This window comes from Mus pahari, chromosome 9 (assembly GCF_900095145.1).
Source record: "Mus pahari chromosome 9, PAHARI_EIJ_v1.1, whole genome shotgun sequence".
Classification (NCBI taxonomy): domain Eukaryota; kingdom Metazoa; phylum Chordata; class Mammalia; order Rodentia; family Muridae; genus Mus; species Mus pahari.
This window is the reverse complement of record NC_034598.1, coordinates 45,333,254-45,346,436: the sequence shown is the minus strand read 5'-3', so window position 1 is coordinate 45,346,436 and position 13,183 is coordinate 45,333,254. Positions and strand designations below refer to the sequence as shown.

The 13,183-nt window shown below is 57.7% G+C and overlaps 3 protein-coding genes across 5 annotated transcripts in view; 1 reads left to right on the top strand and 2 right to left on the bottom strand.

Annotated features, from left to right (window-relative positions):
• The window catches only part of Jsrp1 (junctional sarcoplasmic reticulum protein 1), a 5,288-nt gene extending 2,075 nt beyond the window's left edge, over positions 1–3,213 (top strand). Inside the window, exons 4-7 of the mRNA XM_021205725.1 lie at positions 1,219–1,321; positions 1,420–1,605; positions 2,474–2,556; positions 2,663–3,213. Coding sequence (XP_021061384.1) covers positions 1,219–1,321; positions 1,420–1,605; positions 2,474–2,556; positions 2,663–3,133 — 843 coding nt within the window. The 3' untranslated portion in view covers positions 3,134–3,213. The remainder of the gene's footprint in view (positions 1–1,218; positions 1,322–1,419; positions 1,606–2,473; positions 2,557–2,662) is intronic.
• Positions 3,214–4,004: 791 nt separating this feature from the next.
• Positions 4,005–6,564, bottom strand: Amh (anti-Mullerian hormone). Its single transcript, XM_021205742.2, has 5 exons — positions 6,036–6,564; positions 5,524–5,666; positions 5,239–5,347; positions 4,987–5,146; positions 4,005–4,887 (listed from the first exon to the last, which is right to left on the bottom strand). The coding sequence occupies exons 1-5, from the start codon at positions 6,556–6,558 to the stop codon at positions 4,035–4,037; spliced, it is 1,788 nt and encodes a 595-aa protein (XP_021061401.2). The 5' UTR covers positions 6,559–6,564; the 3' UTR covers positions 4,005–4,034.
• A 205-nt stretch (positions 6,565–6,769) lies between these two features.
• Positions 6,770–13,164, bottom strand: Sf3a2 (splicing factor 3a subunit 2). Of its 3 annotated transcripts, XM_029542647.1 has the most exons (10): positions 13,063–13,164; positions 10,411–10,573; positions 10,236–10,307; positions 9,346–9,392; positions 8,804–8,913; positions 8,212–8,261; positions 7,998–8,138; positions 7,838–7,906; positions 7,282–7,755; positions 6,771–7,176 (listed from the first exon to the last, which is right to left on the bottom strand). In XM_029542647.1, the coding sequence occupies exons 2-10, from the start codon at positions 10,534–10,536 to the stop codon at positions 6,871–6,873; spliced, it is 1,395 nt and encodes a 464-aa protein (XP_029398507.1). In that variant the 5' UTR covers positions 10,537–10,573; positions 13,063–13,164; the 3' UTR covers positions 6,771–6,870. The 3 variants fall into 3 exon arrangements, with proteins under 3 accessions (XP_029398506.1, XP_029398507.1, XP_021060744.1); XM_029542646.1 differs by lacking the exon at positions 13,063–13,164 and adding an exon at positions 12,568–12,859 and having other exon boundaries at positions 6,770–7,755; XM_021205085.2 differs by having other exon boundaries at positions 6,771–7,755.
• Positions 13,165–13,183: the final 19 nt, after the last annotated feature.

Here is a 13,183-nt window from a genome sequence, read left to right as displayed (position 1 = left end):
AGGCTGGCCTCGAATTCAGAAATCCGCCTGCCTCTGCCTCCCAAATACTGGGATTAAAGGCGTGCGCCACCACCCCCCAGCTTCTATTTTATTTTTATTTTATGGGTTTTGCCTGCACACATGTGTTCCTCATGCCTGAAGAGGTCAGAAGCAGACATCTGACCAGGAGCTGGAGTCACAAGTGGTTGTGAGCCCCATGTGGGTGCTGGGAATCGAATCTGAGTCTTCTGCAGGAGCAGCCGGTACTGTAACCGCTGAGCTGTCTCTCCAGCCTCATTCACACGTGTGTGTGTGTGTGTGTGTGTGTGTGTGCATGTGTGCGTGTGTGGTGTGTGTGGTGTGTGTGGTGTGTGTGGTGTGTGTGGTGTGTGTGTTAGTCAAGATTTCTATTCCTGCACAAACATCATGACCAAGAAGCAAGTTGGGGAGAAAAGGGTTTATTCGGCTTACACTTCCACGTTACTGTTCATCACCAAAGGACTGAATAGGACTGGAACTCAAGCAGATCAGGAAGCAGGAGCTGATGCAGAACCCATGGAGGGATGTTACTTACTGGCTTGCTTCCCCTGGCTTGCTCAGCTTGCTTCTTATAGAACTCAAGACTACAGCCCAGGGTGGCCCTACCCTCAATGGGCCCTCCCCCCTTGATCACTAACTGAGAAAATGCCTTATAGCTGGATCTCACAGAGGCATTTCCTCAAGGGAGGCTCCTTTCTCTGTGATAACTCCAGCTTGTGTCAAGTTGACACACAAAACCAGCCAGTATAGTATATAATATACATATATACGCACATTTGTGCATTTGTAATTATGTATGTATGTATGTATGTATGTATGTATGTATGCATGTATGTATAATGATTTCTCTGTGTGTGAACACATGCACAACCTGGGATCAGATGCCAACCCCCTAAACTCTGTTTTCTCCTTCCACTAGGTGGGTCAGGGATGGGGGTGTCCAACTCAAGCTGTCAGGTTTGTAGGCAGTGCAGTCACCCACTGAGCTGCTTGGTTGGGCCCCCACCCCACCCCCACCCCCACCCGCTTTAATTTTTAGAGGCAGAGTCTCGCTTTGAAACTCAGGCTGGCAACCAACTCCAAGCAATCCTCCTGACCCATCCTCCTGAGGGTTGGGATAACAGAATGAGTCTGCACAACTCACTTGTAAGGAGGTGGCAGCCCACAGGATATCTGGACTGACACTCCGATGCCCTACAGGTCCTTCAGGACCCAGTTGCTGCTGGCGCTGGGGATGCCGGGCTCAGGAAGATGGAAAAAGAGCTCGCGGGCAAGGAGAGCACAACCGGCAAAGCGGGAACAAGTGGGTCTGCTCGGGAGAGGGTGAGCAGGTGAGGATGGGCTGCACCCTGGGACGGGGTAGAGCCATAGGCGACAGGCGGATCTATGCTTGTCCCTCAGGCCCCCGGATCGTTCCTGCACGTAGGAAGCCACAGACTGCGCCTCCCCTGCAGCCGCCCCCACCTCCCCTGCAGCCGCTCCCGACGCCAAGCGATGACCTGCCCTGGGGAGATCTGACGCTCAACAAGTGCCTGGTACTGGCCTCGCTGGTGGCCCTGCTGGGCTCGGCTCTCCAGCTGTGTCGGGGTGAGCTCCACAGGGCAGGGACTCCACAGGGGTTGGGGGCATTCCCTGTAGCCTTGCCCAGGCTATGACTCTTCTGTTCCTACAAACTGTATGCTCATGCGTCTCTTCCCCTAACCCTGGAATAGCCAGTCCACCAGCCTGAGAGGCCTACAGTCACACCTAGCTCCTAGTTTTATGGTGTCTACCTTAAGTTTTCACAACCAGGCCTAGTTTCCAGATGTTCTGAGCTTTTCATTCATTCATTCATTCATTTTGAGTCAGAGTCTCATTATGTAGCCCTAGCTGGCTGGAATCCAATATATATTCCAGGCTGGCCTCAAACTTAGAGAGCTCTGCCTGTCTCTCCCTCCCAAATGCTGGAATGTGTGCCACCACCACCCAGACCTTAAAAAAAAAAAAAAAAAGACAAAACTCTAACGACCTCAACCTCTCTATGTAGCTTAGGCTGGTCTCCTGACCCTCCCTACTTTCCTACTTCAACCTCCCAAGATCTGGGAATGGCAGGAGTATACCCTGAGCCCTGGCTTTTATTTTGAATCAAGGGCTCCCTTTACAAAGGCACAAGCTAGCCTGGGTCTCCTGGCAATCCTCGTGTCTCAGCATTCCTCCATGACAGACATACACGACTGAGCCTGGTCCTCCCACTCCATCAGAGAAGGGATCTCCAGTTCATCCTGGAGCAGAGGATCGCCCCCACATTATTGCTAGCAACCCTCGTGCAGCTGGGGGCAGGGAATGGCCACTCCAAAGAGAGAAAAGAGAGGTCCCTAGGAGGAGGTTGGGTATCCCAGCGGAGTTCTGGGGGTGAGGGGAAAGAAGAGTTGGGTGGCTGTGCCCACTCCTCCACCTCAGACTGCCTGCCTTTCAGACGCAGTGGCTGGGGAGGCCGTGGCTGTCCCTCACCAGTGGGTCCCGCCCAGCTCTCCACCAAAGAAGGAAGCCTCGCCAGCGGTAAGCCTTCCTTCCAGAGGTTTCACCTGATGGGGCTGCTCACCAAGGGAGGAGGAGGCCAGGCCTGAGAACGCGGATCCCAAGATCACACTTTGTCTCTTGGCAGCCTAAGCCTCCGGTTTTGGTGCCTCCATCCGGGTCTCCTCAGCCGAAGCCTGGGCCACCGGTACCCCAGGCACGGATGCAGGATGAGCCTGAGCTTCCCGGGAGCTCTGAAGCTACAGGAACCCGGGTAGAACCTGGAGGGTCCATCTCGGAAGCCTCTGGGGAGGAGAGCGTTCCTCTTGGGGACCGAGGGTCCCAGGAGAAGCCACGGAAAGAGAAGCCAAGGAAAGGGGAGAAACTGAAGGAGAAGCCGAGAAGGGAGAAGCCGAGGAGGGAGGAAAAGCCACAGGTCACTAGGGAGCCCCACCAATCACTGCCACGGCGCTGGGAGGCGCGGGAAGGAGGCCATCGGCCATGGAGGCGGGACTCTAGGGACCTCCTTGAGCATGGGAAGCAGCAGGCCTGGGCTCCCCGGCGAAGGCATGACCGTGATGACCGGCCCAGACAGAAGCGAGGGAAGGGGCGTGACTGATCCTGCCTGTGTCCCCTGGGCGAATCCTGTGTCCCCTCTCCCTGTAGCACCAGCAAATAAAGGCCGTGTTGTGACAGTAAGATCATCTGCTCCTTTGTGCCTGGACCCTAAGGGTCGAAGAGATGGGATAGGGCCGGTGAGATAGTGAAATGGGTAAAGGCACTTGCTACCAAGCCTGACCGCCTGAGTTCGATCTTGCGACCCACACAGAATGAACTTCGCTTAGTTCTGCCCTCTGCAATTCGTCTGTACCCTGTGCGCCTGCGTAAACCTGAGCAACCAAGCCTGGTTTTAAGTCCTGATCCTCTTGTGTCCACCTCCAGAGTGCTGGGGTGACAGATGTGCACTGCTACACTTGGCTGTTTGTTTTGCTTTTAAAGATCTGAGCGCATGTATGTTGGGGTGTGCAAGTGTCCTTCGGTGCTGAGCCCTTTCTCCAGCTCCCCAGTTTTTGAAACAGTTTTGCTCTTTAAGTTCAGGCTGACTCGAAGCATTTCTCCTGCTTCAACTTCCTTCTGGCCAGACACCTCTCTCCCCGCCACACATAACAAATTAATTAACAAATTAAAAAGTGACAGGGTCCAGGAGTTTAACCCCAGCACTGGGGAGGGCAAGCGGATCTCTGAGTTCGAGGCCAGCCTGGTCTACAGAGAGAGAGAAAGAGAGTTCCAGGACCACCAGGGCTACAGAGAGATCCTGTCTTGAAATCAGAAAAGTTATAGGGACAGAGAGCTCTCCCACGCGGGAGTTAGAGGCTGGGGGGGGGGGGGAGGACTCAGGCCTTGCATTCCTGAAGGGAGGTTGACAGGAGTTTCCTCCACCCACAGATACCCCAGCTGAGTTTTTGCTGATCTTTATTATGGCGCTGACTGGGGGCGGGAGGAGGGAAGGAGGACGGGCATCACCGGCAGCCGCACTCGGTGGCTACCATGTTGGGCACGTGGTGCGCGCTGATGCGCTCCTCGGACAGACTGATGAGCAGCTTGCCCGCGTAGGCAGTGGGCACGCAGCAGGGCAGGCGGCCCAGGGCGACCCCGCGAGCCTGCATTTTTAGCAGCAGCACCACGTGGTTCCCATAGCGCGGGTTACGGTCAGACTGCGGCCACGCGCAGGCGCCTTGGCAGTTGTTGGCTTGGTAGGTCTCTGGGATGAGCACCGAACGCTCGGCGCGCAGATCTACACTCAGCTCGCGTAGCGCACAAGGCCCGTCTGTCCCTGTCCCCGCGCTGCGCCCCGCCCTCCCACGCCCTTCCCGCCCACGCCACTCGGCACGCAAGCCTTGCAGCGCCTTTAGCAGCAGCAGCGCGCGCAGAGGGTCCCCAGAGCTGCGGGAGTCGTTGGGGCACAGCGCCAGCAGGCGTGACAGCAGCGGGGGAGCTGTGGGTGGCAGGCCCGGGAGGTCCCGCAGCTCCGAGGCTGCCGCCTGCAGCTCCACCGCTACCCTGCGTGCCAGGCCCGCTGCCCAGGGAGCAGAAGCGGGGCCGTGCAGAGGCATAGGTTCCCTCTCTGTGGCCGCAGCGGGTGATGACAGCAGCAGTAATAGGGGTTCCTCCCCATCGAGCAGACGTCCCAGTGCTGCGGGGTCTGACAGGTTGACCAGGCCCTGTGGGAAGCTGGCCAGCGCACCAGGGTCCAGTGCCAGATGGGTGTTCGAGGCTCGGGTCAGAGGTCCCCGCAGAGCACGGACCAAGCGAGTGAGGGTCTCTAGGAAGGGGTCGGTGCTGTGTGACAGAGCCTCAGGCTCCAGGGACAGCCTGGAATAGAGCGAAGTGGGCCAGCTGTGAGCACAAGAGGCTGTGGTGGACCCACTACTCCCTCCAACGTCCCAGTTCCTCCTCCGTCCCTGTGCGCACCCGGGCTGCGGGAAAGGCATGGTGTCCAGCTGGCCGTGTGCTGGCTGCGGTGACTGCTCGGCGGGTGGCAGCAGCACCAGGGTGGGAGTCATTCGCGTGAAGCAGCGGGAATCAGAGCCAAACAGAAGGGCCTGCAGCTGAGCGGTGCTTAGGGTGGCACCTGTAGAGAGTGGGCACGTGCTGGCTAAGGACTGGAATTAAGGGAAGGGCAGCTTCCTTCCACTCTGTCCCCTCCCCTCTGCCAGGACCTACCTTCTCTGCTTGGTTGAAGGGTTAGGGCGAGGCCCGAGCCGCTCCAGGCCCCCGCTGGGAAGTCCACAGTCAGCACCAAATAGCGGGTGTCCCGAGTAGGGCAGAGGTTCTGTCGACACAGGGACTCAGTCAGCTGGACTGCGGAAGATGGTCAGGCTACAGGCACCACCCCTGCCATACTGGGAATAGACTCCCAGGTGTACTCCTAACCCCACCAACCTCTCCATTTGGCACAACCTCAACCAGAAGGCTGTTAGGGGATGGACCCATGCCAGTCTCTGGTACCTGTGTGCCCTGCAGTCCAGTCCCTGTGACTGTGACCTGGGGGCCTGGTCCAGGGTATAGCACTAACAGGGCCTGCTCCCAGCGGCTGGCTCCCCCAGGTGGAGGTTCTTGGAACTTCAGCAAGAGCTCAGGCTCCCATATCACTGTGGGCAAATATTGGTTGACAACTGAGTCTCTGAGGCCGTTAGCTTCTGTCCCTCAAGGTCTGTCCTACAGAGAGTCCCTCAGCTGCACTCTAACTGGGGATCTTCAGGGGCCATGTAGGCCTGAGGGACCCTGATCCAAGGTGTGGAGACCTTGCTAGTAAGGACATGGCAGCTCTGCTCTCATCTGTCTGGAAGGTGTGACCATTGGGGTGTCCTGCCATCTTGCCCACTACAGCTCCTGAAAGGGTGTACAAGGTTCTGTCTAGCAATCCAGCGAGGGACCGCCCCCCAACCCCCACCCCAGCTTCTGCCCAAACTCACTCAGTCCCAAGGCAGCATGGGCGCTGAGACAGAGCCATCACGTACCTTCAGCCAGATGTAAGACTAGCAACTGCTGTTCTCCAGTTTCCCCTAGCCAGACCCCAAGGCGCTGCAGGGCAGGCAGGGTAGCCTGGGAGTCAGTGCTGCAGACTCCAAAGGTGGCCAGGTCTTGGGGTCCCCAGCGAGACTCCTGGACAGCCTCCAGGAAGGCATGCTCATAGCTGTCCAGACCCCCCACCACCCTCAGGGAAGCTCTGCTTGTGTTCCCCTCTCCTCTCACTGTCACCAGGCACAAAGGCTCAGGGGGGATGCTGGGGGGCCAGAGCCCATCTTCAAGGAAGATGAGGCCCCTGGTATTGGTGGCCAGCTCTTCAACCGCCTCAGCCTGTAACACAGCCCCCATAGTCGCTAGCAGCAGTGCCAGTGGAGAGAAGTGTGGCCCCTGCATGGTGGTACAACAAGGTCTGGGTGGCCCTGCTTTTATGTATGGCTGAGCCAGATTGCTTGGGAGGGACACCCCTATCAACACCAGAGGTGACCTTGGGGGACAGTGCCTGGCACTCTGCATGCCCAGCAGGTGGGAGGTGGCTGTCTCAATGGGCTTTCTGTCCTCAGAGCTGGGCCCACAACTGCAGAGGCCTGAGCTGTCCTTGAGTAGCTCCCATCTCCCTGGGAGCCCACCTGGAGGAAGCCCTGGGTCACCACGCCTTCAACAGAGACAAGCAGTATCCACCCATCCCCACTACCAAACACACACAGCAGACAGGGAGACACGGGGGAGGCTGTTTAATAGGCTCAAGGCAGGACAAATAGAAAAACCTTCCAAGGACTGGCCATGGAAAAAGACCACACAGACAACAGAGGCTAGTGGGGGGACTGCTCAGTTGCCTGGGGGAGGGGGAGGCATGTTCCCAGGGCCATCTGAAGGGAGTGGAGGCCTCAGCATGGGGGGCATAGGAGCAGGGTGCACCCCAGGATTTGAGGGGTGAACCCCTGGAGGCTGAGGGTGGACCCCCGGGGCAGCAGGGTGGACTCCAGGAGGCGGCTGAGGGTGCACCCCTGGTGCCTGAGGGTGGATCCCAGGGGCTGGGGGGTGTACCCCAGGGGCTTGAGGGTGGACTGCAGGAGCAGGTGGGTGTACCCCTGGAGCCTGAGGATGAACTCCAGCTGATGGAGGAGGGTGTACCCCTGGAGCTGGTGGGTGTACCCCTGGAGCTGGTGGGTGTACCCCTGGAGCTGGCGGGTGTACCCCTGGAGCTGGCGGGTGCACACCTGGAGCTGGTGGGTGTACCCCTGGAGCTGGTGGGTGCACCCCTGGAGCTGGTGGGTGCACTCCTGGAGCTGGTGGGTGCACTCCAGGGGCTGGTGGGTGCACTCCAGGGGCTGGGGGGTGCACTCCAGGGGCAGGGGGATGGACCCCAGATGTTGGTGGATGGACCACTGGTGCTGGGGGGTGTACCCCAGGAGCTGGGGGGTGGACTCCAGATGTTGGTGGGTGTACTACTGGAGTTGGGGGGTGCACCCCAGGAGCTGGTGGGGGCATCTGGGGAGGTCCAGGAGGCCCAGAGGGAGCAGGCCCAGTGGGGGGCATAGGAGGGAGAGGCAGGCCACCAGGTGGAGGTGGGGGCAAAGCATCAGGGAGTGGTGGGCGAGGAGGCAGTCCATTCATGAGTGGGGGCGGGGGCCGCTTGACACCTGGGGGTCCTGCTGGGAGGCTGGGAGGTGCTGGGGGCTTCTCCATCTTAAAGTGGAACTGAAGGAAAAACTGTAGAAGAGAGGGTCAGTGACTGGGGCAGGGCCATTGGGGGTGCGGAGAGAGTACCCACTCAAGGCCTGTGGAACCTCACCTGCTTGGTTTCTCTGTTCCAGTGGGTCCAAAACTTGCCCTCAGCCTTGTCAATCTCCCGGCTCGGCACCTAGGGAGGAAGTCAGAGGCTGCAGCACCCCAAGGATGGCCAGGGTACACAGCTGAATCTAGCCGCTCTCTCTGCCCTGTAGGGTCACTACCTTGAAAGCAATGGTCTCATAGGGCTCAGCAGCCATGAGCAGGTACTGCCAGCGGCGGTCTGGGGGCTCGATCCTCTGCTCATAGGCAGACATGAAGCGGTGACGTGGCATGATACCCTCTGCAATCTCAGGGTAGTCAATCTGTGGAACACGCGCAGCACTGTTGGCACCACCACCTGTGTGTCTGGTCCACCCCTGACTGGCCCCACCTCACCTGGAACAGCAGGCTCTGCTGGCCCATCTCTGTATCCCTCTGCTTGGTCACTGCAACAGAGGGGAGAGGGCCATCATGTGCTGTGGGTGCACACCAGAGCAGGGTTCCTCAATACAAGGCCTGGCTTCTCTGCCTGAGGCCACTGGCTAGGACCTAAAGTGAGGGGGCAGCCCAACCCAGCACTCTAAGCAGGGGCAGTGGCCAAAGTCCAAGAAGAGCATGAGGAGGGAGGTGCTGTGTCTCAGCCTCCCCAGGACCCTGCCTGCCAAAGCGGACTCTTGGCAACTTGGCTCCCTGGGCTTCTGCTGGCCATATCATTGGTTTTCTGGCTAGGCCAGGTCACCCAGGGGCCTCTGCAGAGGGGCTCCAGGAGCAGTGACTGCAACAGCAGCCCCCCCCGCTGTTTCTGGAGTTGCCAGTAGGGATGGTACTTATCAGCACCTGGGGCTCTTGGCAACACTAAGGGAAAGATGCTTTGAGGACAGAGAAGGTGGCTGTGTGTCCTAGGGACAAGGTACGTCTGGTGCCAGGGCCCAGGGCGCACACACACACACACACACACACACACACACACACACACACACACACACACCTTTGTAGCCAGGGCGGCCAATCTTCACAAACTTCTTCACCTCCACCTTGACCTTCTCCGGTGCAGGCTGTGCGGGGGCTTCTTTGGCCTCCTTGGCAGCTCGCCGGGCCCTGCAAACAGACACAAGTGCTTGGGCCCTCCACCAGCCACCAAGGCCAAGCACCAGGAGCCAGAGGCCCTGCCCTCGGAGGTGAGGGAGAGGATTGGCGGCTAAGCCATGGGGTACACCAAGCAGGGCACAACAGGTGAGAATCTGGCACCACCAATGTCCTTGCCCCTTGGCCATCTGCTCTAAACTGAGACAGTAAGGCTAAACATGGGCTGGGGATGGGGGGGAAGGGGGCCGAGAATGTAGATGCAGGTGGCCTCTCCCCTCCTCCCCCCCCCCCCCCCCCCCCCCCCTCTCTCTCTCTCTCTCTCTCTCTCTCTCTCTCTCTCTCTCTCTCTCTCTCTCTTCCCCCCCCCCCCCCCCCCCCCGCATTCACCCAGCCAGGTTTCCCTCCTGAGTAACACTGCTGAGGTCCTGGGCTGTAGGGGCTCACAAGTTAGTCTGATGTTTCTTCCCTTGGGTATGGGCCAGGTAGCTCCCCTGCAAAGAGAAAGGAGACACGCTGCTGAAGGTTGGGAGGGCAGGTCGGGCGCCTGGCAGATCAACTCTAACAGCTTAGCTGAGGCTTGGAGCTCGGCTGAGCATGGGAGCCCTGTGACTTGCCTCTGTATCCATCCCTCCCCAGAAATGCCACTGCAGTTTAGAGCAGTATACACTGCAAAAGTCCACCGCCAGGGATGGGCAGCTGTCGGAGGAGCTCCCAACAGAGGCCTGGAACCTGGACACTGCTCATCACCACCTCACTGTCAACCATCCACGCCTGACCAGTCTGGTCCTCTAGCAAGAGGAGTGGGGAGGCAACTCCCAGAGTCCTTGCCCCTCCAGAAAAAGGGACAATAGCCACACCCCCTCCCTGAAGCCCCAAAATGCAGAAGCGGCTCTGCTGCCGGCTGGTATCCATTACTATTTGTAAGGACATGCCCAGAGCACACAAAGAGAAAGGTAAAGGGTGGCTGGTGCCCAGCCGAGCTGGGCGGCTATGTTAGAGGACAGCTGAGGACACAAGCAGGAGCATCAGGAGTACACGGGGCCCCCAGCTCTCCACAGTGAGACCCTGCCCCAAGGGCTGACCTGGATAAAGTTCACTGCTTACCCAGCATGGCTAAGCCCTAGGCTGAGCTCTGATCCCCAGAGCTGAGAAAAAAAGGAAGTCAATGAAACCAGACCAGTACTGAGTGAGCTCTGGCTGGCTCTGGGTCACCTCACTAGGGTAGAGCAGGAGAGGAAGCAGGGGCAGGTACCTCACTAGGGTAGAGCAGTAGAGGGAGCAGGGGCAGGTACCTCACTAGGGTAGAGCAGGAGAGGGAAAGCAGGGGCAGGTACCTCATTGTTATGCAGGGTCAGGCAGAGTTTGCACTCATAGGAGCCCAGGTGGTTCTTCATAAAATACGGGTCCTGGGAGTGAAAAAATGTACCATTAGACCGCAAAGCTTGGCCCCATGAACCAAAGACTGGGGCATGGTGAGAGCTCTGTGGGTATGGGGACCCGCCTCCCCACCTTGTTGATGTCGATGGTTTCCAGGGCCAGTTGCCGCAGGCGCTCTCTCCGGTCTCGGTTGCTCTCGGAGGAGGAGGCTACGCCCCCACTCCCAGTCTTGCCTCCAGGTCTGTGCTGAAAGTCCATGATGCAGGCCTGGGTGCTTCAGGTGACAGGAAGAAACCTGGGGGAGCAAGGACAACTAAGGCTCAGAACACTGTACATGATGGAGGACCATGAGGCAGCCCAGCAGGCAGGCCGTCCCTTCGCTCAACTCCTGATCCTCCGAAGGGCTGTGACTAGGGTTGAGTCACCTCTCATCATTATTATTATTATTATTATTATTGAGGGAGGACTCTCAGTGTAGTCATGGTTATCTTAGAACTCTCTACATAGATCAGGTTGGCCTGTGCCTGCCTCTGTAGGCATTAAAGGACACTCCCTCCTCCACCAACACATGGCATATGGAGTGCTTGGTACCAACCAAAGCCTCTAGGCAGTGTTATCTGACAACAGAACACTTAAGACTACTCATGTCTGCCCCAGCCCGTGGTTCAATCCTCCAGGAAAACTCAGAGACAGTACTCAGGACACAAAGTGGAGGCAGGGCAGTCCTTGTTAATTCTGCTGGAGCCTCCTGCACAGGTGACTAGCAACCTTGAGGGCTAGGTACCTAGCTACCTCAGTGTCACTATAGAGTGAGTCTGGAACAGACAGGACACTGACACCACTGGCTGTCAAAGACGAAGAGGCTGAAAGGTAAAGGATACAAGATGCTCTAGATGCTGAGAGATGTATACGGAAGTGGTGGGGCAAAACCAACCTGTTGGACATGTCATACTCAGCCACTTAAGGACTGAAAAGAGCATTGTCTATATCTTCGAAAGCTACTAAGAGACACATTCCCAGAGATTAAGTTGGGCAGATGCAAGAGCAGAGCCTAAGGGTGGCAGCATGGGCTTCTCGGAGCAAGAGGGCACCCGCAGCAGCTGACAAAGACAATTTCCAAGAACATAGGACTCTGTGCCTGGCCTCTGCAGGGAGACTGGGTGTCCAGCCACAGATGTGAGGGTGCAACTCAAGGGTGGAGCACTTGTTCAGCATGCATAAGGTCCCCTAGGGGTACCCACTGCAAAAATGCAGTTAGTTCATGAGCTTTGGAGGGAAAACAAACACTAGGACAAAACTGGCCTGGGCAGGCTGAAGAGGTGGCTCAGAGGTTAAGAGCACTGACTGCTCTTCCAGAGGTCCCAAGTTCAAATCCCAGCAACCATGTGGTGGCTCACGACCATCTATAATGAGATCTGATGCCCTCTTCTGGTGTGTGTCTAAAGACAGCTACAGTGTACTCATCATAAATAAATACAGCCGGGCATGGTGGCACTCGCTTTTAATCCCAGCACTTGGGAGGCAGAGGCAGGCGGATTTCTGAGTTCAAGGCCAGCCTGGTCTACTGAGTGAGTTCCAGGACAGCCAGGACTATACAGAGAAACCCTGTCTCGAAAAACCAAAAAAACAAAACAAAACAAAAAAAAACGCCTGGGTGAGCACACTGTGGATGGAGCACAAAGTTCTGCAAACGCCAACCAACAGTTCCCAACCTTAGGAAACACAGAAAACGCAGGACATGGTGGTGTACACTTTCCATCCCATTTCTTTATCCAAGGTAGGAAGATGGTTAGGTTAGTGTTAGAGGCCAAACCGGGCTGTGCGGTGAGATCCTATCTCAGATAAAAAGGATGGCGGTAGGCTTGCAAGATGACCAGAAACTCCAGCTCCAGGGACTCTGACATCCCTTTGTGGAACCTATGGGTACCACACTCACACACAAGGCTCCACACAGACACATTAAAACAAATTCTTTAAAAACACGAGAAAGGGATTCGAACACCAGCATTTATCTGCTTCCTGACTACTGCCGCAACACGACCACCGCGGCAGACTGCACCTTCATACCATCGGCCAAAATAAACCCTTGCTTCCTCAAAACCAATCAAAACAGCCAAGTGTGGTGGCTCACGCTGTAAGTCCCACTACGCGCGAGAAGGCAGAGGCATGGCAATGTATGTGAACTGGAAATCGGCCAAGTCAACGCCGAGATGCAGGTCAGCCCCAGTTATGCAGTGAGACCCTGTCTGAAATAAATGAAAAGTTGTGCCGATGACTGGAGGGGCTCACACGTGAAGCTTGGGACAGGAGGCCAGGACGCATGGATGGGAGATGTGCAACCTCACGGACTGGCGTAAGAGGACCGATGAACGATCAATAGGGACAGAGACGCGGTATCTGTTAAGGTAATGGTCTGGGCGGAGGCCTGGTTCACGGACAACTCCCTTCTAAGTGCAGACACCGTTATCTTTCAGTCCCGGCAAGGGACCCGCTCCAGGGGGCAGGAGCAGTGCTCGCCAGGGCCCCGACTAACGAAGGGGGAAACTGAGGCAACCAAGGAGGTCAAAAGACACTCCGAGACCCCAAACCACCCTGGAGGCCACAGGAGCGCCACCCAAGCCGGCGATCACGCGGCGACCCAACGGGCCTCGCGAGAGCGCGCTCTCCAGGCGGGCGCGCGCCGAGCCCGAGGAAAGAGGGCGGCCGCGGCCCCGCCCCATCCCGCCCCCGCGCTCTCGCTCCCACTTTCAATCCTCCCAGATGGAGCAGCCGCCACCGACAAACCGTGTAGCTCCTCGCCAACACCGAGGCCTCGCTACCCGGGTTTAATCTCCGCCAAGGCCGCGGTTTCGCCGCGCGCGTGCGCACGACCGACGAAGCGACCCCTTCCGGGAGCAGAGAAGGC